The sequence below is a fragment of the Populus nigra genome, chromosome 7, assembly GCF_951802175.1.
Source record: "Populus nigra chromosome 7, ddPopNigr1.1, whole genome shotgun sequence".
Taxonomy (NCBI): domain Eukaryota; kingdom Viridiplantae; phylum Streptophyta; class Magnoliopsida; order Malpighiales; family Salicaceae; genus Populus; species Populus nigra.
The window spans coordinates 11,219,741-11,247,030 of NC_084858.1; the positions used below are offsets into that span (position 1 = coordinate 11,219,741).

The 27,290-nt window shown below is 35.0% G+C and overlaps 3 protein-coding genes and 1 pseudogene across 9 annotated transcripts; 1 reads left to right on the forward strand and 3 right to left on the reverse strand.

The window, feature by feature from the left end:
• The first annotated feature begins 866 nt into the window (after positions 1-866).
• On the forward strand, positions 867-2,184 carry LOC133699558 (UDP-glycosyltransferase 13-like; annotated as a pseudogene).
• A 630-nt stretch (positions 2,185-2,814) lies between these two features.
• On the reverse strand, positions 2,815-11,052 carry LOC133699556 (uncharacterized). Of its 5 annotated transcripts, XR_009843295.1 has the most exons (8): positions 10,700-11,051; positions 10,381-10,472; positions 9,692-9,983; positions 8,841-9,070; positions 7,873-8,674; positions 4,822-7,046; positions 3,383-3,434; positions 2,815-3,283 (listed from the first exon to the last, which is right to left on the reverse strand). XR_009843295.1 is itself a non-coding variant. In XM_062122849.1 (6 exons), exons 4-6 carry the CDS (start codon positions 9,066-9,068, stop codon positions 4,945-4,947), a joined length of 3,132 nt encoding a protein of 1,043 aa, XP_061978833.1. In that variant the 5' UTR covers positions 9,069-9,080; positions 9,692-9,983; positions 10,381-10,472; positions 10,700-11,052; the 3' UTR covers positions 4,644-4,944. The 5 variants fall into 5 exon arrangements, 3 of the variants coding, with proteins under 3 accessions (XP_061978833.1, XP_061978834.1, XP_061978832.1); XR_009843294.1 differs by having other exon boundaries at positions 2,815-3,434; XM_062122849.1 differs by lacking the exons at positions 2,815-3,283; positions 3,383-3,434 and having other exon boundaries at positions 4,644-7,046; positions 8,841-9,080; positions 10,700-11,052.
• Positions 11,053-13,209: 2,157 nt separating this feature from the next.
• LOC133700024 (uncharacterized) lies at positions 13,210-14,385 on the reverse strand. The gene is made up of 2 exons (XM_062123586.1): positions 14,241-14,385; positions 13,210-14,055 (listed from the first exon to the last, which is right to left on the reverse strand). Exons 1-2 carry the CDS (start codon positions 14,383-14,385, stop codon positions 13,289-13,291), a joined length of 912 nt encoding a protein of 303 aa, XP_061979570.1. The 3' UTR covers positions 13,210-13,288.
• LOC133700022 (pentatricopeptide repeat-containing protein At3g29230) lies at positions 13,210-20,312 on the reverse strand. 3 transcript variants are annotated; one of them, XM_062123584.1, is made up of 4 exons: positions 17,082-20,312; positions 15,332-15,633; positions 14,241-15,139; positions 13,210-14,055 (listed from the first exon to the last, which is right to left on the reverse strand). In XM_062123584.1, exon 1 carries the CDS (start codon positions 20,163-20,165, stop codon positions 18,351-18,353), a length of 1,815 nt encoding a protein of 604 aa, XP_061979568.1. In that variant the 5' UTR covers positions 20,166-20,312; the 3' UTR covers positions 13,210-14,055; positions 14,241-15,139; positions 15,332-15,633; positions 17,082-18,350. The 3 variants fall into 3 exon arrangements, with proteins under 3 accessions (XP_061979568.1, XP_061979569.1, XP_061979567.1); XM_062123585.1 differs by having other exon boundaries at positions 15,442-20,312; XM_062123583.1 differs by having other exon boundaries at positions 15,332-20,312.
• Positions 20,313-27,290: the final 6,978 nt, after the last annotated feature.

A 27,290-nucleotide genomic window follows, 5' to 3' on the forward strand; every position in this document is an offset into this window, starting at 1 on the left:
TTGTGTATTATAGATTTCAGTCAATACAAGAATTCCTTAATGCACTTGGAAACATGTATGGTAGATATTGACTTACCTCTTCTACAATGATTTCATGTCAAACAAGGAGACATTTATGACAACAACTATTATCCATAGTTTGCAAGAATTCCATATCCATTATGGAATGTATATAGTGGCAAAGATGCTTGATATTCTTTTTTTATTCTTTTCCTTATTTTATAGTACTTGCTTATTCAAAAAGGAAATTATGGGAGGCTATTTAAATGAGATATTTCAGTTATTTTTCCTTTTTTTCTAATAGTTGAAAAAATAAAGAAATTTTAGCATTCAAACATCTTTCAAGCAAGAAAAAAGGATTAATGAACGGCACAAGGGGATACTCATTCTTCTACAAGTTTCAAATTTGGCTACAAGGGATCCAATACAAAGAGATAGGTTTTGGGGTTGTTTTGATAACTTGTATTAATTTGAATATTTCTTAAGGTTTATTTATTGTTTTAATTAATGTTTTGGATAATTATATTCTAGTTTTAGCAATTTTATTTTTGTTGGGTTTATTTTAGCCTAAAATCAATGTTTAAGCTTGTTTTAGGCATTAGGCTTGTGTTTAACTAAGTTTTAGTTATGGACCATTGGTTTGCAACCCAATATACGACTATTATGATTATTATTCTAGAACTATATTATGTTTTATTTTACTATGAGTTTGGGTAATCTTTAGACATTAAAGAAATTCAATTTTACTTAAGCAAACTTCTTTTTTTTTTTGTAAAGACAAAAAGTAAATCCGATTTATTAAGATATAACTAACCTATAAACTAACCTTGTAGCTCCTTCATTCACAATAACTAACCTTTCCTCAAATCAAGCACCAGCAGTTTCATCTCCTTCCACTTGAAAACCCTTCGAATGAACCTTTTTTCGAACATTTCCAACTCATCAAGAACTCCTCTCACCTTCTTTCCCCACTTCTGTCTGCACTAAATCCACCCCTTTCTGTTTTTATCACGGACATGAGCTTGGCTTCGACGGTTATTCCCATCACTGAAGCTATTAGCCGTCCTAATTATGTTCTCTTCACGTCATCTGCTAAAATGCTGACATTTTTTCTATGTTACCCCACTTTAGCCGACTCAAAAGCTATGGATGAATTAGATGAGATGGATGTCAACAAGATTCGGGGCCTGGAATTGATGCCCAAATCATGGATTCCCCCACCACTTCTGAAAAAAGGCAATAATATCCTAAAGACCAGTTTCATAGAGGATAGTAGAAAAGTCGCAGAATCAAGTGGAATTCTAGTTAACACGTTCGAAAGTTTTGAGCAAGAACCACTCAGAAAGCTAAATGATTGCCAACTACTCCTGGAAAGGCTACCTTCAGTTGTCGCCATTGGACCACTCCCACCCATGTGATTTTGAGAAGAGCCAGTTACAGCTAACTTGGCTTGATGATCAACCAGCTGGATCAGTTGTGTATGTTAGCTTTGATAGTAGGACTGCTTTGTCGAGGGATCAAGTCAGAGAGTTGGGTGAAGGGCTGGTAAGGAGTAGTAGCAGGTTTGTCTGGGTGGTGAAGGATAAAAAAGTTGACAGAGAAGATAATGAAGGATTGGAAGGGGTAATTGGAGATGAATTGATGGAGAGGATGAAAGAAGAGGGATTAGTTGTTAGGAATTGGGTAAACCAGGAGGATGTATTAAGCCACCCAGCAGTCGGAGGATTTTTCAGTGATTGTGGTTGGAATTCAGTGATGGAGGCTGCATGGCATGGAGTGACGATCTTACCTTGGCCCCAACATGGGGACCAGAAAGTCAACGCATAAATTGTGGAGAGGATTGGACTAGGGACCTGGGTGAAGAGTTGGGGATGGGGTGAGGAGATGATAGTGAATAGAGCAGAAATTGCAGAAAAGATTGGAGAAATTATGGGGAATGAATCATTAAGAATTCAGGCATTGGGCATCAAAGAAGAAGCGAGGAAAACAGTGGGAGTTGGTGGGTGTTCTAACAAAGGTTGTCTGAACTCATCAACATGTGGAGGAAGTTCTGAAGTTACGAGAATATCCTGTATCTATGTTTTGTATCTTGATTTGTCTGTGTCCAGATAAATGAAAACGCAAAATTAAAGAGAAACGAAATCCAACCATGCCACAATCACATCAAAGCTAGAATAATTTCAAGGAAGCATAAACTCCCCCCTTTTGTTTTGGGTTCTTTCTGTTTTTTTTTTTTTTCAAACAAAAAAGTTTCAACAGATGAACTTGTCAATTTATTACTGATCAGGGGCTTCAGTTGCAGCTTTTCCCACAACACTCATAACCAAAACGCATCAAACAAATTACATCTTGAACGAAGCACTTCTCACCTCATCCTAAGAGCGATCCTTCTTCCTGAACCAACCAAGGCTAAAGAATGAAGAAAATGTTACGAGAAACCACCTCCCATTTGCATTTCTACCCAAGAGCTAGTCCAAAGAAATTAAATTCCAATATCAGTTAGTCGAAATATATACTTGCAACAAGCTTCACCCTAAAACGAGTGATACTACAACTCATTCTGTGTCACACCTGAGTATTCTAACCAGGACCTAGAATGACTAATCTCTCATCATTTGTTATGATTTTCCCAAAGAAAATAAGATAACTTAATTTGAAGTTTGAAAACATAAAGAAAAACAATGAACAATTAAAATTAATGGTTATCATTGACAAGACTTGTTAAAGTGACTGCGTCACAGTATTAAACATGCAGTGCATTGCAGTATAGCATATTATCCCAGTGTAAAGTGCGACCACTAACTAGAAGCAGGATTTGCGCAATTTAGATTCGAATTTATTGATAATCTGTACAAACAGATACATCATGGAATCATGTGCAGCCATGCAACATACAGCATCATTGATTCACAAGAAAAATTACAATCAGTGGGATTGGTCTGAATTTTTATTATGATTTTTCATCCTTCTTTTGGAGGATGTCTTATCCTCTCTGTTGTGTCTTTTAATCCTTTTCTCTTCAATAAAATTTACCCTTTTACACAAAAGGAAACAATTCCATAAAGTATTAAAGATAAACTTCAAGAAGCTTTCTTTTGGAGGATGGTCTTACCTTTAGGCCTTGCTCTTTGGAGTCTTGACCGCCTCAGCTCCTGCTACCTTTCCACATTCAGCACTCCTAAAACTGCTGATTCATAAGTCCTAAAATTCCCAACGATCCTTTTCTCTGACTTCAAGCTCACCTAGCCTCATGTTGGTTCGGTACAGAAAGGCCAGCCATTGCCTACAAGTAAACATCAAACGCAATTCATCCAAACTAGATCAAACCCACATGCAGAAACCAACAAAGAACCAGCCTCCGCTGCTTCTCATGGTACTTCACCTTCATTCTCCCCATGAACAAAAGCTCTCCACATATATCAAAGTAGTCACACCTAGCAGAATTTTCAACATAAAGTTCATAAAATAAATATCAACATTGAAAAATACATGCTTTACAGAATTCACACGTTATAATGCCAACACTTGTATTAAATTCGTTTTCCACATGTACATATTTATGCTATACTGTTAAAAAATTTCTACACTCTAGCATTCCCTATTTTAAGTTGCAGTAATTTAAATCAATTTGGGAAAGAACTGAACTTGTAAATAGAGGAAAGTGGAAGGGAAAGAAACCTTTTGACATGTACTACTCGGTTAACAACGTTTGTAAAGACTTTCCTATAGTCTATACCTTCCCTCTAAGAAAAAATTATTTAATTCCCATTATCACGCTTACAAATTCAGATAAGAGGAGAATATTACTAAACATTCCCTTTCCTTCACTTCCATCTTCTTATAATTTCTATTCCTTACCCTTTCTTCCAAATTTCCCAAACACGGTTAGAAATCAAACCAAAGTACGCATATGCACACAGATACACATGAATGCACACTAAAACTCGGAGAACCGAAATGGGTACCCAATCTTGACTGACAGTTTTAGTGTGCATTCATGTGTATCTGTCAGTTGTTCGTAGGTCCAACAACTAACTTTTAAATTTACCGCCAAAGGGATCCCCGTATTTCTCGTTTGTCTGTCAGTTGGAGATGCAAAAACGACGGCGATTGAGGGGTGCGGAGCATGTTTCAAAACATTGTAAATGGAGAAGGGTAAAACTAGAGGGGTTTTTTTTTTTTTTTTTCAAGAGTGCTTGTTTTTGTTTTTACTTTCTTAGAGTGAATTAAAGCTTATTTCTAATTATTAATTAAGAATAAAAATATAATTAACTCCGAAAGTAAGCATGGAAGACGTTGTCAACTGTTGAGGGAAAAAAACAGAGAGAGTAAACAAAATTAGAGTCCATTTCTTTATTTGCGAGGAAATATGAAGAGCATCAACAAGTAGATTAAGGGGTACAAGACCAAGACCTTTGAATATGTATTATTATTACGTGTAGGGCAAGCCACCTAACAGAGCCCTGATAATGGTAATCTTGTTAAGACCGCTGGCTTACATAGGAGATTTCAGGCCACGTTCGGACTCTACTGTGCACATATATATATTAAACAGAATTTTTTTTTTTTTTTACTCACAACATGTCATTTAAGGAAGCAGATAACATACAAGTTATGGAAGTCACGCACAACAGAAAGAACAATGCAAGACAAAAGAACACATTCTCACTCTCTGAATTTGAGAACTCAAAGGCTAACCATGTCTAGTAACATTACACACTAACAAGTAACACGTTCATTTTATGTCAGTAGAGACCAGTATCACTTATTTTTTATCATCAGTAAAACAAGCTCACCAATAAACTGAAGAGTGAAGCATACCAAATCAAAGATTCAGAAAATAAGGCATGCACGCAATATGAATCTCCCTGGCATGAAAATTTGACAGGCTGCATGACAATTCCTTTCTGAAATCTAAATGACTTCCTCTCTAGTTTGTTGTTGTTAAGGGTTATTAATGGGATATCTCTGTCGTGGAGGACGCCTTGTCCTCTTTCCCCATCCTGTTACCTCAAGTCCCAGTTCTCCACAATCAGGTTGCTGAGTTTGCGGTGGACTCACTGCTGTTACTATTGGAGAGGCAGCAGCTGGGGCTGCACGCTTTCTCCCCCTTCCTGCCTTTCTTTTAGGAGAATTTCTCTGTGACAAACCTGACCGCCAAGTGCCACCGGTTGCTGTGATGAGCCCTTCAATCATCTGAAGATCCTCAGTCACATCATTCCTAGACAAACAGACAAGACCAGGAAGTACATCTCTTTGAAAGTCCTTCCGATGCTTTCCTCTCCTGGCCTGACCTCTCCGAGGACGTCTTGGCAATGATGTTTCATCTTTTATGCTTTCCAAAACCATTGGCTCAAAATTATGCTCTTCTACCACGGTTTCAGTTAAATTTAAGGTCATATACTCAAAAAAATCAACCACATCTGATTTTGGATCTTCACAATCAGTAATATTCTCGTGCACTGAAATTGATCCTACATCATTCTCAATGTAACCTTCATACAAAGAAACTATCTCTGTGAACCACTGTAGTGAGTCATGGCATGGAGCATTGTCTTGAAACTTGCATGCACCAGAAGATGAGATAGAAACTAAAGCCTCAGCTGCAGCCATCAAAAAGCCTCCACGAAAGTCCTTGGATTCATCAGTTATTGACTGAAATGGTTCTTTAACTTTACTCTCTAGAAATTCACCACCAGATATAATGTCTATTTCATTTTCAAGGACAACTGGCGCCTCCAAATCTATCTCAATTGCAATCTCATCCTTGGTTCTTGGAGAACAAATACTCACTTGAGCCTCTTCTTCAGTCACACTCACATTCAAATCAATTGGGTGTCTTAAGCTAGCTCTACAATCAACTGAATGCCTTTCCGCATTTAAAATCTTTGTGTTTTGGGTCTCCACGGATTCAGATTCCATAGGATCCTGATTCAGATCAGTACGAAGTAACCCACCTTTGATAAAGCTAGCATCATTAGTCTCTGAAACACAACAACTAGGCTTCAGGCCAGAGCTGGCAGAAGGCTGATCCTTGGACATGTGCTTTTCAAAAATGGGAACACCAAGAATCTTCCTATTGCTTGAACAGTCACCTCCTATTCTTCTGTCTTTGGCATCATGCACATTTGTTGCTGATGACGAATCCTGGATATAGTTTTGATTGAGGCCCTTTATTGTTCCAGAATCGCAAGCAAAAAGCTCATCATATTTTCTTTGCAAGGAATCCAAATTCACCTTTTGAGAGTCGGGCATTTCAACAGAAGAATTTCCTTCACAAGGTGAAATAGCTCTCAGCCAAGATAACCCTCCTAGTGGAATTTCTTCCCTCCTTTGAATACCAATGGAAATAAGATTTGAATCAGAAATTGCTTCATTTGGGCAACATTTTGGAAGTACTGCATTGAGGTTTACTTCCTCTGCAGATTTTATATTATCCAGCCAGCCTGAACCCCTTGGGTTATTTGGAGGCCTATGCTGAGGAGCTAGTTCAGAAGCTGAATAACTAGCACTGTGACCATTCGAGTGACCTGCTGATGCATGGTAAACTCGTTTTTCCTTGGACTGAGACTGAGAAACGAAGCAGAGGTCATTTTTATAGGACAATTCAACTTCAGGACCTGGAACAAAATCCACTTTTTCATTAACAATCGACCAATCTGTAGAAACTTCAGGGCAATGAATCAATGTTGCTGAACTCTTATTTGATTCAGGAAAGGTATTAAAGCAAGGGTTTCCCTGAACATATATTGCATTCCGTCTCAAGCTAGCTGGAGGCTTCTTCCAAGATGAAATGGAGGATGACTCGGAATTTACTACATTAGATGGAGGAGCAGGTGGCTGCAGAAGTGTATCTGAAAACATAACAGATGCATCATGATTTCTATCGGAGATTTCTACACCAAAAATTGTCTTCTTTCTCAATTGTTCTGGTTTATTCTGATCAGGCTCATGGGCTTTCATGCAGCCAACATGCAATGACTCACTTTGTGTAGGCAAATATTCTCCATAAAAAGTTCTATTGAAAGTTCTGGTGCTTATATGGCCTGAAAAAAGGATCAAACCATCAGTTGAAACTGAATTAGTACTATTCAGCAACAAGCTTATTGCGAGAATTTTCAATTGTGCCTCTTATATTCTGAACCACCTAAAGGAAAAGAAAAATTAATGTTCAAGATTTTAAGCATCAGTCACAAAGAAGAAAATGATGTAATCTTAGAAAGTAAATAACTTTAAAATACCATAATGTTAACTCAGTATCTGTGAACAAAAAAGCACACACACCTTCACATGCAAGCACATTCAAGTGTTCAAAATATGCAGTCTTCTTTTCCCTTTGTTATAAGAAAGTAAAAGACATTCCTTAAAATGCATACGGAATCAATAACAATGAGAAGTTTCTTATACATTTCTCAGAACTTTCAGAACAGGGACTCATAGGTTTCTGAAAATTCATGTAAATCTCAGAAGAGCCATTGCCTTAGAAGTACTTTGATGCTTTTGGATGTCTAATAATAAAATGGTTATGCCCAGAAAATCAGTAACTCTTTTTCCTTCCAATTTATTATTTTTAATAATTCATTTCCAAAAAAAATTCCACAGATTAACTGATTTGCTATATTTAAGAATTTCAAAAGAATTGAGTTGTATTGGATTTAAAGTAAGAAAATCAATTCACCCATTTATCAACAAAAGATTATAAACACGCTACGAAAAATAGTGAAGCAATGATTTTGAATAAAAAACATAGCTACTCGGCTACTTGTAAAGTAGTGACTGATACAAATTTGCACATCCAAAAAAAAAACAATATCATTGGCTGATATCAACCAAAAAAAACACTCTAAAGTGGCTTGCTTAACAAGTCCTTACCAGGGTTGAAGTTAAGAGGTGGTCGGCCTTTCTTCCCCCATTCTTTATCTAAATGCTGATTACATTGGCTGATTCCCTCATCCTTTTCTTTATGTCTTTGAGAAACTTCCTTGGCCAAACATTGGAAGCCTGGGGATGAATTTGCAGATAAATCCCGCCCCTGTATCTCCTCTTTAGAATAGGTAGCCTTGCCTAGAGTATCAAAAGAAATTGTACCATGTGCCTCCTCAACCTTGAAAGGTTCATTCAAATCTGCAAAACCTGGGGTCCTACTTAAGTGTGTAATGGAACTAAAAGCATCACCATTGCAGCCAGAGTACACACTACTTGGGGTGGACATATTGCAATTTTTCTCATAAGTAACGTTACAATTCCAATTTGGAGGGTGAGTTTCCACCCCTGACCCTACAAATGCCCCACGTGCGTCATCTTCATCATTTATGTATTTGTCACCAGGCAATTCAAGGTCAAATAATCTCCTCTGAAGCTTCTTGTGCTTGTATTCATCCTTAAGCCTGGAACCACCGTGTGTTGAGCCACATCCGGATTGCATGTTCTGCACATTAATGGAACCAAAATGTGATTGGACACTATCAGCACCTGAGGCAGATGGTATATGACAATTCATAGCCACTAAAGGCAAACTGGGATTGTGACACCTCCTTCGGTCTCCTTCATGTGGAAAGGCAAAAGGATTTGATTGCAATGTTCCCACATGATCAAGGCATATGACTGATTGTTTGCTCCGGACTTCATTCATTATGTCCATTTGTATTTTGTGAAGCCGGTGCAGTTCATGGACCTGCATAATCAAATTTCCATAAACATAAATATAATTTTATTCTCAATCAAATTTCAATTATTTATGCAAAATAAGGGCATTTTTACACTATATTTCATGAGCTCTGTCAGAAAGTATAAAAATCCAATTTTATAGCTCAACAATATAGAGTGGAGATAAAACATACCTGATGTTTGAATGTGTTTTCATGCCTCAGTATGGTTTGCCTCAAGTGTTCCTTGTCATATCCAGAGTATCTATCTATTTCTGGCTTTGCAGCAAGCATGTCATGGTACTGCCCAAAGGCCTTGTTTTCATGATGTGAAGGCCATCTAACATCCCCACTACTGTCATCCAGATCCCTTGTAGAATGATAACCCGGTATATACATCTTATACAGAAATTCAGTTCCCATTTCTGCAAACACCTGAAACAACTTAGTAAAAACTCCAAATAAACCTGCCAACCCTGATATGAAGGATATCTCTTTTTCTTCAATCACAAATGAAAAATATTTACTAGCCCACACTATATATTTTTGTTACACGAAAGAAGCTGCAGGATGGGGAAATATGGTCCATGATTCTGACAAATAAAACTCATTGCATATTGTAACATGTATATTGTATGGTTGCATTGAAAAAATAATTTGTTACAGCACATAAATCCTCATTCATCAATCCTGACACATAGAAAGAACCACCACCATGTTATACAAGCTGCATTATCATATTATTTCCTCGTACACGAATGTCATGCTCAGTTTCGCTGGTGAAATTGAATTCCAGTCAACATTGTAGTAAATATTCCATATAAGGAAAAGACCCCTTCATCACTCAATCTAGAAACGAACTAGCACATTATGAATAAATCTTGACAAATCTGGTCCATAGATAAAGTCAATGAAAAACAATTTATCTCCATATATAATACATTATGGAGAGAGGTTACATTCCATAGTCAAACAAAAATAAAGATGCATTCCTAATATGTTTGCAAGAAGCATGAAGGCAACAGCTTAGAAGGCCACAGAGATACCTGTCCGTCAAGAGCTTCTCCCTAGTTGCAAGTGTTCCGAGCCAGATATTATGCTGAGTGTCTTTAAGTGAGCCGGTCTATTGTACAGTAGTTGTTAAGAGTCATATCCAATGTACCAATGGGTTTTGCATGCTGAGTGTCTTTAAGCAAGCTAATCTATTGTACAGTAGTTGTAAGAGTCACAACCAATGTTCCAAATGTGTTTTGCATGCTGAGTGTCTTTAAGTGAGCTGATCCATTAGAGCCTGCCATAATTTATGTTACAGTAGGGCGAAATGGGCCAGCCAATGTACTGAAAGAAGTTTAGAAAATAAATTAGAAACAGCACCAAAAGTAATTCATTTATCCCTGTTGTTGAGGAAATGCATTTTCCAAGCTTTAAAGAAACACTGTGTTGATACAAAAGGCAATACAAGTGTATTTGGTAAGGAAGGGAGATAAGGAAAGTCTTATCTGAACAAAACATGAGAACTGTGAAAGTTTCAATTGACATTCGACACCCATTTCGAAGGTAACTGACTGTAATGCTTCATAGCTATACATGACCATATAATGGCTAATAAATGGAACAGAGAACCCTTACCACTACAAAATACGCTAATAAATCTCTTAATACTATTGCAATTAATGTTATTAACTTCAACGATCAACAAATACTGATGGCACTGGAAACTCTTGCCAATTCTTACTTGAAATTCCAGTAGACCATCATTCCTGCATTATTGATAATCTGAACTCCAGTTTTCTTTAAGATCTTCCAAACAGAAGCCTGTGATTCCAGCTGTGATAATCAAGGAAAGAAAAGCAATCGGTTATATTCCTCCACTAACAAATAAGAAAAGAATAAGGGAAAATAATGAGAGACCGACATGACAACAGCCATGCACACATGTTTAAATAACTGGAAGTTGACCGTGATTAGTATATGGATTAAGGTTAAAGCATAAATGAGAGACCAACAAACAGCCAAATCAATCATCCATTAAAACAACAAACAAGAAGATTTACCTTATATATGGCAGCATCCTCCACCACCCCATAACAAAACTTGAGCTCAAATTCAAAGAAAACCCTTGAAACTCAACTACAACTATATCAAAAATTCCCAGTTGAAGCAAAATACAAAAGTAGGTGGGTGCCTTTGTAATGTCATTGAAAAATCTTAAATCACAATCAATAGAAAAAAGAATAATGAACTATTATATATACTAGACAGAAGCTCAAATCTGCTAGGGCTAGTTAGATAGAAAGATCCGCACTATCCCAGATAAGAATGAGAGAGAGATCTTCCTTTTCTCTTCTTTTTCTCCCTTTCTCAAAGCAACAATGACTTCGAATTTGTCAACCTTGTGGTCTCACATTATTATTGTAATATACTTCTGTTTCAGTGTTTTTTTATTTTCTTATTACTATTTATTTATTTATTTTTATTGATAATATCTTAGATACGGGGGGGCGGGGCATTTGTTTTCTCTTTTACTAGATCCTCTCTACCTTCCATGCTTTCTGGGTACACGTAAGTAAATACATTATTATTATTATTATTAACAAAAACTCCAAATTACGTGGCTAAATCCCTTTCACAAAACACTATTTACGTGTTTTTTTCTTAATTTAATTTCTTAATGTATTATTTTAAAAATTATAATTTATAACTTTTTTATTTTTTTATTGAGTTATATATCGATATTATATCTCATATATTTAACTTTTTTTTTTCAATTTTAACCTTTTATTTTTTGTATTACTTTTTATGAATTTATCTTAATTTTTTAATTTAGATTCCTGATCTAACAAGTTGACTCGAATTATTTTTTTAAATTATTTTTGTAATTAATTTGTTTAATTTCATCTTTCAACATTAAACCATTACAAAATTAAATTTCATGATTTTTTTAAAATTTTCTTTCTACACGGTTGTCATGATCTCATAACACACACCGTGGATTTATCAAGTTAACTCTGTTTATTTTTTTTAATTGATTTTTTTTTAATTTGAACCTTTAAAAACTTAATTTTTTTATTTAGTATTTTTAAAGTATTTTATTTAGTCTCGTCAGCGGGCTTCACAAACTAATTAAAAATGATTGAATAATTTTCTTTTTAATTTAATGCTCCATCTTGGGAATGGAGCGTGGTTTCATCACTGGAAGTTCAAAGTCATAAATTTTGTGTTTTAAACTCGGAGGTCTGTAAGCAGAAGGAAGAAGCGAGGAAGCACGGGGATCTGAGAACCTCAATTCATAGTTGGATTTCGAGATGTTTGATCAGGTCCTCTAAACTTATTGAATTCTGGTCAACCTAACCAAGTTGTAAACCTCAAACTTGTCAAGTGACCTTTTCAATCAGTAATACTAGTTTTTCTTTTCTTCTTCTTCTTCTATGATCCACGTTTTAAAAATGTTTTTAAAAAGTTTAAGGTTTTTTTATTTTTTAAATTAATATTTTTAGATCATTTTGATGTGTTGATATTAAAAATAATTTTTTAAAAAATAAAAAATATTATTTTAATATATTTTAAAATAAAAAATACTTTAAAAAATAAACACAACCACGCTTCTACAGTACTGTAGAAAAAGAATTGTTTAATCACTATTGGGTCATCAAGCATTCCTCATGGCTGCCTAGCGACTATGGTGCTTGTGGTTGAACATTGAATAATATAAAAAAGACACCATCGAATCTTCACCCTCTGCCTGTCTAATGGGTGTTTAGTTTTTTTTTTTATTAACTTCTGTAGTTGTCGCTTGGAAAGAATTATATATTATAATTTTTTAAATATTTTTAAAAAGAGTTTTAATAAAACTCGTGAAAGAATAAGCAATTTAGCATTTGTTAATAAGGAGATTTAAGAGTCACGATATATCTATTCGCGTGCACATATATTTATATACAATATATATATACACACACACACACACACACACATTTGAGTCAATTGGTATGAAAATCATCTCAATTAGAAGCTAATAAAAATATATTTATCACTTTATATTTGTTGTATTTATCCCTATTTTTTTTGTTCTTATCCTTATTCGTTTATTATTTTGTAATTTTTAAAAATAATTTCTTTTTCTTTTTTGTTTTACACTTTACTTGTTTATCACTTTACCTGTGATTGATTTATCATCATTATTTTTTTTCTTGCAATGTAACTTTTTGCAACTCTTCTTTTTTTTTCTCTCTTTTTTTATCACTTTTTTTTATCTTAATTCTTCAATATTGACAATGATTCTTTTCAATTCTTTTATCTATCTATTTATTTATTTATTTATGATATGCATAATAATAAATATTATTCAAATCTATGAAAGCCTTACATTAATTTCCCACCAAACAATTAAATTGGATTAGCTACAATTGTGATTTTTATATTTAAGAAATGAAGTCAAGCTATTGTTCTTAAAACTCTGGTTTTGGTTGGTCATACATATATCAGTCTCCAATAAATATTTGACATTTGTGGAACAGAAGGAGCATCTTAGAATTAGAATAAAATAAAATAAAATAAAATAAAATAAAATAAAATAAAATAATCCTATTGTGATCTTGGCAGTCCCATTTACAAGCTTATATGCCCAATTCAGACAAGTTCTCTCAGCAGACATTTTTTAGGCCCATAAGCCAGAGAACCTCCTCCCAAAGCCCAACAGTCCCTTCCTTGTTAAGACCAATCACACTTGGGCTACAAGCTGCTATAGCCCAATAACCAGATTGTATTTCCTCTTTCAACTGCCCTTTCTCCCACCCACAATATCCATCAAAGAACCTGAAATCGCCGAGCCCAACTACATTCCTCCTCGCCATTTCAGCTGCGCAACCAGCACTCTCCCTAGTCCCATAGTACACTCCCTTCATCACTTCTTCGAAAACCCCACTCTTGGCCACCCTATCGTTATCATAACCCCTCTCTGGACTGACTAGAAACAACCCTTCCTCTAATGGCCCGCCAAAGAACAGTGGCCTATTGGAGAACGCCCCCGCGACATCAAGCGCCGTTGATCTCATTTCCTTGATCGACATGAGGGACGGCCGGTTGAGTATGATGCCATATGGGCTCGCTGGCCCACTTGACAAGAGAAGGATGACCGTCCGTTCGAAAATGTGGACCCCGTCAAGCTTTTCTGTGGCAATCAGCAGGCAACCTTTCTCAGGTTCATGGATGGTATGAGCCCATTTGTCCCCAATTGTGATTTGTGGTGGCTGCTGATCCACAACAATATCAGGGTCTGCTGTTGAGGAAGGTTCAGTGGGCCTCAGTGCTTGTTCATTGGCAACCAATCTTGCTCTAAACGATCTCCAGTCAGCTTCAAGTAAAGGCCGACAGTCATCAGCAGATGGTGATGGTGGTCGCATGTGGCAACCTGGCATCAACATACAAAGTTATTGATTAAACTACACATGATCATAACTTATAACAAAGATATCTTATAAGAATCAAGGGATCAATGAATTCCCAACAAAATTAGATCAAGATGAAGTGAATCAAGGTAATGGAAAAGAAAAGAAAAAAACTGACACAAAGATATGCATGAAGAGGTGCACTTACATGTTATGGAAGTGGAGAGAGCAACTCTTTTGCTCTGAAATGTATTAGAACTTCTCTTGGGATATGAGAGAACTCTAGCTTTGATTGAAGGGATAAGTTCCAAGGTCTTGGTGAAGGAGTTTGAGGTGAGAAAGCAGGCTTCCATGCTCTCTTTCTTTCTTCTTCTTCTTAATTCTTTCTTGGTGTACCACCAAATGAATATGATATTGGAATTGGATAGTAGAGAATGATCCAAATGTGAGGTTTAATCTGAACCACAAGGTGATCTGATCAGTCCCATCCAATTCCAACCAAGTTGAGTCTCTGATGTTTCTTTCTAGCTAGGTAGGGGCCAATGGATACGACTCTTTACACATGGCATAAACAGCACAACTGACGTGAAAGCTACACCTGGACGATCATTTGGGTTAGTGGGACTTTTTGTAGGTTTTCCAGTACTGATGTGTCGTGTTTCCAGCCAGTTATCTGTCGAGCAGTGAACTTGAAGCACCTCTTGTGGTTGAAAATGGTTTCCCTGGGTTTTTGTGTAGGCAAATATTCTCCATAAAAATGTTAAGCCCAGCTTAACAAGATTGAGAAAGAAGAGAGAACAGAATTTGAGAAAGAACCGAAAGAAGAGAGAACAGAGAATTGAGAATAATCTTCCGTGTTTTCTTATTGCCATACAAGGAATACAATTGTTCTTTATATACGGCTACAATGATCAACTAACTCTAACTAATTAACTGGCATGACCCCTGGCTCACGCGTTCCCTACTTCTTCATCTTCAAGCCTTCATGTTGCAGTCTGCTAACATATCTTCTTGCTGCTAATGTTCTCTTTTATTCCTTCTTGTGTCATTCTGCCAAGTGATTTGAGGTGTAACAATCTTCTACTGAGAGTCTTGTGCTTGTTTGGCCTGAAAGAAAGGATCAAACTATCAGTTGAAAATTAATAATGTTGGGAACGTGTATGCACACACACCACATGCAAGCGCATTCAATTGTACATAACATGCTGTCAAAACTTTGCACGTCCAATAAAAAGGAGCATCATTGGCTGATATCAACAGAAAAAACACTCTAAAAAGTGTTGCTAAATAAGTCCTTACCAGCATTAAGGTTAAAAAGTTTGTCTGCCTTTCTCCATTCATTATCTAAATTCAGATTATATTGGCTGATTCCCTCATCCTGTTCTTTAGAGGGTTCTTTGAGAAACTACCTTTGCCAAACATTCGAAGGAGCATGAATTTGCAGATGATTCCCGCCCTTGTATATCCTCTTTAGAGAAGGTAACCTTGCCACCATATTCTTCCTCAACCTGGAAAGGTTCATTCAAATCTGTAAAACCTCGGGTCCTCCTTAGTACATAATGGAACTAAAAGCATCTTATACAGAAATTCAGTTCCCATTCCTGCAAACACAGCAAACAACTTAATAAAGCTCTAAATGAATCTGTCATTGAAAAATCTCAAATCATCAACCATGTGAAAAAAATAATTATAATAATTATATATACTAGAGAGAAGCTCAAATCCATCTGATGGGGCCAGAATCTGATATGTGAATGAGATAGAAAGTTCCCCACAATCCCAGATAAGAATGAGTTGCATTATCTAATTTAGTTTTTTTTTTCTTCTATAAATCAGTTCAGTACCTAATATTGCACCAAAAATCAGCAGCAACAGATGCATTATATGCTTTACAAACCCTTAATTTGGTCATGAATCCAAAGAAACAAACATGATTAAAAAAATGCCTAACTAGTTTTATAGCTTGCATTTGTAATCTCTTGAGTGCTAAAAGTACTCCTATTGCCATCTTTATTTTCCACATGTGACAAAGCATAAGGGTTCACAAGTAGCATGCCAATCTGTACATTCCAGCGATTTCGTGGCTAAGTTAACTTTGGCATGTTAAATCCTTCATAAACATGTGAACACTGTACATCAATCCTTCATAAACATCAGGCTTGTTTCAGTTAACCTAATTATTGGCCTGAAATATGAAATCAAATTTAAATTCAAGGTTTGATTTTTTAACCATTTAAACCTCAGCCCAAAAATAGGTGATCCTGTATATCCTAATTTACCCACGTAAAAGATTCCATTTACAAATTAAGCTGGTGTTTAAGATGTGTGTAGTTTTGTGTTTAATTCTAAAACTCATCAATCTTATATTATGTGCAGTGCGAATAATGTTCAGATTCAAAATTCAGTAAAAAGTTTATGGATATTAGTTTGCGATTGTCAATACCAAAATAACAACACAGAATTTGAACTGAAGCAACAATGCAATAACAATTTAGATGTTACAGTTTTGATAGAGCTTGGAAGTAAAAGGAAAAGAACACCAGGCTAGCAAACTAATTCTTTATGGCAAAGCACAAAATACAGGAAAAACATATCAGGAAGAAAAACACGATATATCTATCTCAAAAAACTGCATCTCAAAGCCAAGCAATCAGCCAATCATATTTCACTCTCTGAAATGCTATATTGGTAGGACCAAAACAGCATGCACTTCAAGAAGCATTCAACCAATCACTGTCTCAATTTGTAAATCTATATTTAAATTTTACCAGTTAATTAACATTTCAAGAATACCCTAAATGGCAAAAGATAGCATCACAAAAACATAGCAACACTTGACTGAGATAGAAAATGTAATAGCCTTTATAGGATAAGGTCATTTGTACTATAAATAAAAACAAGTCATTTGACTGAGATAGAAAATGTAATAGCCTTCATAGGATAAGGTCATTTGAATAAACATGTTAACACTATCCCATAAATGGTCCAAGAATATTTTTCAGATAAAGTTGCAAGCTTACCTGGAACTACTGTTTATTATTTTCCTTACCATTATCTTCATTCTGAACTGCAATCGCTACTTTCTTCAACTCTTCCTGGGCTACTTTCTTCAACTCTTCCTGGTAGAGTTCGATAGAGGCTTGACATTGCCTGCTACCAAGCTCTGGTCATGCAGGCTTCAGCAATGCTCATCTTTAAACATCTATCGGAGTTTCCAAAAAGCTCCTACATTCTAGGCAAGTTCACAGCCTGTTTGAGGCAGGACCTGCTTTTCCTGCTTTATAGCCAGAGTAACCTGACACCAGGATGAGAATTCAGGATGGTGTTCACCTTCCTTGATGTCATCATACTGCTGAATTTGTTTGGGAACAAATCATAAGGATTATTTTCTTAGTATGGCATGAGAAGTTATATGGGTTTATTGTCAATGCAGACTGCAATTGCTCAGCTGATTTTCCTACATTTCTAATTTTGGTGTTTCTATCTTTAATTCCTTTTCTTTGAGATCTTCTATCTTTCAAAGATTTCTAAATCTAACTGTAATAGTTAAGTTTTTATGCCAGAACAAAAACAACATTACATCCAAAGTTGATAGGTTTTGTTTAAGCTTGGTTGTGTTTTATTTAAGCAGGATTTTGGGGCGGGTAATCTTGCATAGTTTTTCCTTCAATACTTTTTTTGTAACAATGAACACTGTTGCTACTAAGTCCCCGTGCTTACACATGGGCTATCCAAGACGTCACTATTGTCCTAGCCAAAATGAGTATCAGCATAACAGCAAAAGGTCAGTATCTTGCATCAAAGATGATAGACATTCATATAGAAATGTGGTTAACAGATCACAGTAACAGTTTGAACAAGTCTTGCATATGTACCAAGATTAGAAAACATTGCTACAGTTTAGCAAAGAATCCATCTGAACATAAAGCCCATCTACTTCTGCAGGTACATGATGGAACTAGCTGACTCCCTTTAGGGTCTGATAAATCTCTGAATCACGATAAGTTTTCTATGATTCACAGTATAATTTTCCAAAATACAAGTAAATTGACAGACCTCATTGGTGAAGCATAGCTTCCACCGATGCATTGGAAACACAGTTCTGATCACCTGCAGAGACAAAAATATCTGGCAAAGAGATCATCCAGATCTGATGGTTCCAACGTTATCATGGAATCTAGTATCTCCTCTACAACTCCTACAGGCCCCAGCATTATGCATTTTGTGCATCCCCAAAACAGTGTTTCCTACGCTTCAAATGAGGAAATGAATACAGTTGTTTAGCAATGCTTCCAGTTGAGCCAAAGACAACCAACCCCTACAGGTATACCTTTGGGACAACGTGAACTCGCTTCAGGTCCAGACCCAGTCTGTTAATCATTTGATAAATTTTATCTGATTTCGGGTGTGATTTATCAAATACTGTAAATTCATGGACCTCATCATCCACCTCAATGGAACTAGCCCCTGATGGTTTCTGTATTCCAAAGTTTTTCATTTGCAGCCTTACATTGGCAACACTGCTCCAGTCTCCCGCAGATGCAAAAATATTTGACAACAGAGAATAATTACCAGGATCTGATGGTTCCAGCTTAAACAAGCAATCTAGTACCTCCTCTGCAAGTCCCACAGCATTATGCATTCTACAGGCCCCCAAAAGGGTACCCCAAATAACAACATTTGGTTCTACTGGCATGCTTTGCACAAGCCTATAAGCTTCTTTAAGACGACCTCCACGACCCAAAAGGTCCACCATGCAACCATAATGCTCAATGTGGGGAACAATGCCATAATCCCTCTCCATATTATTAAAGTATCGAATTCCCTCATCAACAAAGCCTGCATGAACACAAGCACACAAAACAGCAACCAATGTAACTTTATCAGGCCTGAACCCTTCTTGCCTCATTATAGAAAAGAGCTGTAGCGCTTTCTCACCGTGCCCATGCATGGCTAACCCTTGGAGCATGCAATTCCATGAGACCAAATCTTTTTTTGACATCCCATTGAACACACTTAGCGCCCTGTCCACCTGACCACACTTTGCATACATGTCAACCAATGCATTAGACACATTAACACTGCACTTGTACCTAATCCTCTCAATAGAAGTATGAACTCTCGTCCCTAAACCAAGGAGACCAGACTCTGCACAAGAAGCCAATATGCTAATAACTGTGCCATCATCAGGCTTCAAACCGGCCTCCTCCATTTGCTCAAACGATCTTATGGCGTCCTTTGCTAGCCCCTTTCCAGCGTAGCCAGATACAATTATAGTCCAAGAAACCAAGTTCTTGACCGGCATTCTATCAAACAACATTCTAGCCATTTCCATATCTCCTGCTTTACAATAACCGGAAACCATCGTCGACCACGACACCACATTCCTCTCTGGCATGCTCTCAAACAATCCAAACGCTTTATTCATCTCTCCTGCCTTCACATACCCATCCAGTATTGTATTCCAACTAACAGCATCTTTGATGGGCATTTCATCAAACAGTTTGCAAGCTTCACTCAATTCCCCTACTTTCAATAACCCTCCAATCATAGAATTCCAAGAAACCACATCTCTTTCATTCATCACCTTAAACAACCTCATTGCAGACTTCACACCCAACAAACCACATTTACAGTAACTATCAATAAGTGAATTGGGCACAAACAAATCCTGAAAAAACCCATATTTCTCCAAATGGTTATGTATCATTTTCACAAGAGGCAACCAAGACTGTCCATCACAAGCCTTTAAAAGAAAAGGGTACGTAAAATTATCAGCAAAAAGCCCATTCCTTTGCATTTCAAAGAAAGTTTCAAAAGCCAGTAAAGAATGGGAATTTTGCACGCAGGCTCTTATAAAAGTATTATACAAGTGGACATTAGGGTCAGGGATTTGTTTGAAAACATTAATAGCTAAAGTCATTTCTTGAGAAAGAGAGAAAGCTGAAATTAACTTGGGCGCTACATAAAGGTCTTGGTGGAGATTTTGTTTGAGGATTTGGGCATGAACTTGTTTTATGTGGTTTAAGTTTGTACATTTGTGAAGGTCTTGTAATTTTTGTTGAAAGATCCTTCTTGTTGAGACCCATGTTGGGGCTCTTATTGGTACTGAAATTTGCATTTGTTTAGACATAGAAGATGGCTTGCATTTTTGTAAGACAAATTCTGCAGGTGGATGAATTCAAGGATGGCAAAAAGGAGAAGCTGAGGAGACCATGGAGGGAGCTGGGTTTGGTTGAGGGTCTAAGGATTTTCTAGTTTGGTCCTAATATCATGAAGTCTGTCTGTTATTTGTTTATTGTGAGCCCTTGGGCTACCACATGTTAAAGCAAGCAAGCCACCCACTTGAACAAGGAAAAAGAAAAACTTCAATGAACACATTTTTTTTTAATTTTTTGTTGAAAAAGAAAAACTTAAAAAGAAAAGGAAAACTAGAAAATTATTTTCTATTGTTGAACACACCCTTAAGCTTCTTCACGTTTTCAAAGAGAAAAATATTGTTGGATAAAAGACAATGAATGATAGAGTGTATGATGAAGAAGTAAACAAAGTGGATGAATTCATATTATTAGATTATTTATTTATAGTGATGATGTTTATAAATAAGGAATGATTTTTTAATTGGATTTTTTGTTTTAGATAAATACGTGATGCTCGTCTCAGTGAGTGAGAACTCAATTTGAAAAAAATAAAAACAAAATTAAAAATTAAAATTAAAATATATTATTTTATAGTTATGCTCGCTCCAACGAGATGACTTGTGACCTAGGAAATTTGTGGCTTAGGCCGGCCCGATTTAAAAAAAAATTGAAACAAAGCATGAAAATATTTGATGCTTATATTTAATCCAAAAGGGATAATCCTTATAAAAAAACTAAATTGGACAAAGTTAAAAAAAAAAAAAAAAACTCTAGGCAACATGTGTTAACCTATAGGTCACATAGTAATATTTATAATATTTTTTATTTTAATGATAGCAATTAAATAAAAAAAATAGACTAGCTTAGATGAAATTAAGTTTAAACATGTTTTATATGAATATCATATCACTATGCATATGTAATTGAATGAAAAAAATTTATTAACAAGTCCAAAATGCAAAGCAAGTAAAGATTTAGCTATTAAAGATTCATTTCTCAAAAGAAATATCTTTCAATTTTGTGAAGAAGGGCTTAGACTTTGTCATAACCCATTTTTGGGTTCTCCCCTCAAATTTACCCTTTTTCTTTTAAATAATAATAATAATAATAATAACAACAACAAAAACTAGCAACTTGACAAAAGTAGGATAAGAAGGGTTTCAAATGTATAAATGAATCAAGTTAGAGTTTTCGACAAAATTAAGAGACTAATCGTACTTCATTATACCCAAGATTGAAGAGAAAATGTTGATTTAATGTCAAATTAAATGATTATTGGATGAATTTGCATAAAAAAATTAAGTACAAGGACTTAATTAGATTTTCAATAGGCCAATTTGATTTAATCATGGGCTAAATTAAAAGTTTAATTATGTTTAAGGATTAGTTTTGGTCAAATTAAAAGATTCCATTAGGTGCAAGGATTTAATTATACTTTTAATGAGTCAAATTAATTTTATTAGGAACTCAATTGGTGAAAAATTAAGTGTGGAAGCTCAATTTGGGCTTAATCAATAAGATTGAAATTTTAAAGGACCAAACTTAATTCTTACAAAGTCAATTGGTTGAAATTAGGGATAAAATTGCAAGAAAATCAAAGTTTAGTGTCAATTAAAGGTCAAATTAAAGAAATTTACAACTAATAATCTTTTTGAAAAAGACGTTAAACTTCGAGAACTTAGGGCCCGTTTGGAAATGCGGTCCAACCCGCATTTCCAAACACTTTGAAAATTGTTTTTGCTTAAAATCAATATTTTTTTAGTGTTTTTGGATTGTTTTGATGCATTGATATAAAAAATAATTAAAAAAAATAAAAAAACATCATCTTGATGCATTTTAAACGAAAAATACTTTGAACCGCAACCGCTATCACAATCTCAAACATGCCCTTACTTTGGTTGAAAACAAGGGTGAAATTGAAGCAAATTAGAAGTTAAGTGGTTAATTGAGGATCATTTGCATAAATTTACAATCAATGATCAAAATAAAAAGACATTGAACTTCAAGGTTGATATTTGAGTTTGATAAGGGTAAAATCACATAAAATTAAAAGTTTGAAGTCAATTAGGGATGCAAATAAAAGACAAAGGACTAAATTGAATTTTAGTCAAATTCCTAAAAAAGAATGAAATTATCTACATCTCTTAGAATATTACATCTAGATGAAATATATTCACAAGGCTAAAACATTGAATGGTTTAGCTTGAACCTTAAGAAACATACAATCTCTATAAATTTGGTAAACATGTCATGCATCAATGAAATAAGGACTTCTCATGAAAATTGTGAATGACATGTTAGCTCATAATTGATTAGCCTACCAATTACTTGGAAGTAATATATGATATTTTTTCTAAGAAATGACTTGAAGTTATGGACTTCATATACTAACTAAATTTGAAACTTGGTTGATCCACCTGAATGAATAAAACCCATTGGATCTAAGTGAGTTTTTTAAAAAAGACTAACATTAAAGGAAAAGTACAAATATACAATGCAAGCTTTAAGGCGTAAGAATATCCAATTTTGATGGTATAATCAACATATTTGATTTCATTAAAAATATGGATAAGCCTTGTGTTTACAAAAGATTAGTGAGAATAGTGGTGTTTTCCTAATATTATATATAGATGATATATGTAGCAAACGTATCTTTACTTTAATTAGTAAAGTTTTGGTTATCTAAGAATTTATCCATTAAGAAATTGGAAGAAGCCTATATTGGATATAAAGATCTATGGAGATAGATATAAAAGATTGCTTAAATTATCTCAATCCATGGGTATAGATTAAATGCTAAAATAGCTTAGTATGAAAGAATCTAAAATTTAAATTGTACCCTGTTTTACCAAAAACTAGAGAGACAATATAAATTCAAGGTCAAGTTACATGATTATTGAACGAATCTGTATAACAATTAAGTTTAAGGACATAATTAAATTTTTAATAAGCCAATTTAATTTAATTATGGGCCAAATTAAAGATTAATTATGTTTAAAAATTAATTTAGGTTCAATTAAAGGATTTAATTAGGTGTAAAGACTAAATTATACTTTAAATGGGTCAAATTAATTTTATAAAGGCTTAATTGGTGAAAAATTAAGTTTAGGAGCTCACTTTGAACTTAATTGATAAAATTAGAATTTTAGAAAAATTAATTGGTGAAAAATCAAGGTCAAGTTACATGATTATTGAACGAACCTGTATACAATTAAGCTTAAGAACATAATTAAATTTTTAATAACCAATTTTATTTAATTATGGGCCAAATTAAAGATTAATTATGTTTAAAAATTAATTTGGGTTCAATTAAAGGTAATTAGGTGTAAAGACTAAATTATACTTTAAATGGGTCAAATTAATTTTATTAGGGCTTAATTGGTGAAAAAATAATTTTAGGAGCTCACTTTGGACTTAATTGAGAAGATTAGAATTTTAGAAGACCAAATTTAATTTTTACAAAGTCAATTGGTTCAAATCAGGGGTAAAATTGCAAGAAAATCAAAGTTTTAGAGTCAATTAAGGGCTAAATTGAAGAAATTCACAGCTAATGACCATTTTGAAAAAGACGTCGAACTCTAGGGACTCAATTGATTGAAATCAGAAGTGAAATTGAAGAAAATTAAAAATTTAATGATCAATTGAGGGTCAAATTGTATAAATCCAAGATCAAAGACCAAAATGAAAAAGGCGTTGAAATTCAAGGCTGAAATTAGAGTTCGTGAGGGGCAAAATTGAACAAAATTGAAAGTTTGAAGTCAATCAATGGTGTAATTGAAAAAAATCATGAATTGAAGAACCAAAATGAACTTTACCAAAATAGCACTATTTTGGGATAATTGTTTATCTTCTTCTTCAGGTTTTCACCAGAAAAGGCTGCTCAAGGGGCCATCTTCCTAAAGCATTTAATGATTCATCTCTCCACCAATTTTGGCAAAACTTGCACATAAGCGATGACCTGACATCTAACTATACCCCAATGTGGTTTGTTCTAGCCGATTGACGCCACAGCGGCCGTGGCACCGCCCCAAAGTAACCAACCCAACCAGCCCATTCCTGCAGTAACTTTGTTAGACCATGATAGCCACTTTGAGCCAATGGTTAAGATTCTTCCGAGTTGAATCAAGAGCCAAGATTTGACACTATTAAAGATAAAATATCCATCTTCCACCTCTATACATAGGGGTGGATTTCATGGCCTAAGCATAAAGAAAATCAGGTGCAAAAATTGAAAAAAAATCAATCCCCCTAATTTTTCTGTCATTATTCTTTCCCTTTTTCTCTGCCGTTTCAGCCACCACCACCATCATCACTATCTTATCCACCACAAGTCACTATAACCACCAGCCGACCACCTCACATCAGGAGGAGCCACTGCAAGAATCTCTCTCTTCTCTACCAACTTCTTTTTTTTTCTCCTAGTTGAAGGTTTCTTTTTCCCTCACAGCCAACGCCAACCACCAATTCCTTTATCAGAGCCACTATACTTCTCCCTCTCCATCAACTGCTTCTTCTTCCTACATAGCAACAACAACAACAGCAGCAGCTCCAGTAGACAAATAGTCACCAATATTTCAGTTTCTTCCTTCTCCAGCACTACCACTAACAACAATAACATTGACTCCTCCACAAACATTGCCACTAGCTTCACGTCGACTTCCTGAACTAGCAGCTCCTTCGATACCAAGTAAGCCTCCCCCTCTCTTCTTCTCTTTCCAACATCTTCTGTTCCACTACATGTAAACAATGGAACATGAATTATAATTCATGTTACACTGTTCATGCAACGTAGTCACTAGGTTGGGCTAGTGAATAAGTTGTGTTGGGTTGGACCCATGTCAGCTCAGCCCAAATAGTTGGGTTGGGTCCGGCCTAACCAAAGAAAAATAAAAAAAATAAGCATGTTGGGCTGCTAGTCAACCTAGCCCAGCTGAGTTCGCCCTAAATGGCTAGGCCGCCTTAAATGGCTGAGCCAGCCCAACCCAAAATATTTAATAATAATATAATAATATTATCATAATAATAAAAAAAATTCCAAAAATTCTGAGGTCATTTTAAAAATATTTGTGGGCCCCCTCACATGTTTTTCCAATAATTTTGCATAATATCGGACTGTAGACTTATACTATAAGATAAGGATCTAATATTTAAAATACTTGTTTTCCTCCGAAATTTCAAAAAAAAAATTAAAAATTTGAAAAAAAAAAAATTCATTAAAAAAAAAGGTGTTGTTTTGTATATGACCATATCCTAAAAGGTTTTTTTTTTCAAGCATATTTTCTAAAAGATAAAAATCAGGAACGACTCCAACAACACTAGGAATCACTCCAGCAACCATTTGCCTCCAGCCAAGCAAGGTAGCGTCGCCTCCTCCTTTTGTTTCCCCCCTCCCTGATCTGGTCATGCATGATTTTCATGTAATGATCAGATAATTGCATGGTTACTGGGCTACACCAGCAACCATGCAGGCCTGGACTAGACCCCGCCCAAAAGGCTAGGCCAGGTCCACTAAGAAAAAAAAAGGGTATGGTCTGCTGGGCCGCCAGTCATCCCAACCAGACTAGGCTGGGGTTGATCCAGTTGACTAGGCCATGCCTAAACCATATATTTAATAATAATAATAATAATACTATAATATTATTTATTATATAAAATACCAAAAAAAATAAATTGTTTTTGTAAAAGTTCTTTAAAAAAATTTGTGATTTTCTCCCATGTTTTTATACTAATTTTGCATAATATTGGATTGTATTTATACTGTAAGGTACATATTGGATATTAAAATACCTGGTTTTCTCTGAAATGTTTCTAAAAAAATTTCAAAAAAATCTCAAAATATTTTTAAATTAATTTCCTCTTTCAAAAAACAAAAAAAAAACAAAAAATATTTTGTTTTCATGTATACGACCAAATCTTAAAAGTTTTCCAAGCATATTTTTATAAAAAAACAAAAAATTTGCATCTTTCTCATGTTTTAAAATTACAAAAAAATAGTTATTGTAACCAGTTTATAGTCATCCATTAGGATTTGGCCAAAATGTCAAAAACCCTTCACTAATCATTATGTTCATTTTATATCAAGGTTTAAATGTAGACTTTAATATTTGGGGCTGTAAAACTACACAATATAGTACACTTTTAGGTGTTAAAGATACAAAATACAAAATAAATACGATGCTAAAATTTGAACTTTGGAATGGTTAGGACTTCACCTAATAAGGTAGAGATTTTCTCATGAAGGGAGACCTGCCTTAGACTTTAGAAAAAGACTAACGAATAGAAACTTGACTTAGATAAATAATCAAATAACAATGCAACTTACTTCAGGTAGGGTGCATTAGGGGTGGTGCATCTTCTCATTGCACAACTAGTCTCTTACCTAGACTCTCATAGACAATAGATTTCCTAGTAACCATAATATTAGGTGGTGACTCTTGAACCTTAATCATAATTTTATAATTAGATCCAAAACTCTTTCTTTTCCCAACACAACACCTCTTAGGAGGCATCTTAAAACGCGTCATTTCGACATTGCCCCACGACAAGATGATAACTCCACTGGGAAACACCTTGTCTGGCCGGACTAAGTTTTGCTTGTTTGATTATTTGTTTGTTTTGGTCTGTTTAAATTTAGCTCGTATTTTTACTACTTTAGCATGCATTTTTACTTCATGTTCATGCATAAGTATGTTAGGTATGGATTAATGCCCTCATGCATTTTAATTTAACAAATAAAGTTAATTCTAGGTTATGTGGGGAATAACGTTCTATCTTATGACTTTCAGTTGGGGTTCAGATTTGTGAAACATCCAACTATGAACTAAATGTTTACTCGGTAATAACGGTCACATTGTGCCCCTAACCATTCCTTATAAACCCCTATACTACTTTTATATAAGGTTGTCACCAGGCAGTTCATAGACCTTTTGAGACTAGGTAGAAAGCTTACCCTTATCTAATGGCCTAGAACCATCCCTTAGAGTATGGACTCCTTAAATATTCATTTTGCATGGGTTTTTGCCATTTATACCTAATGTGTATGTACACATATTTGCATTCATACGCATTTATTCATTCATTATAAATAACATATATAAATGCATTAGGTTGAAATATAG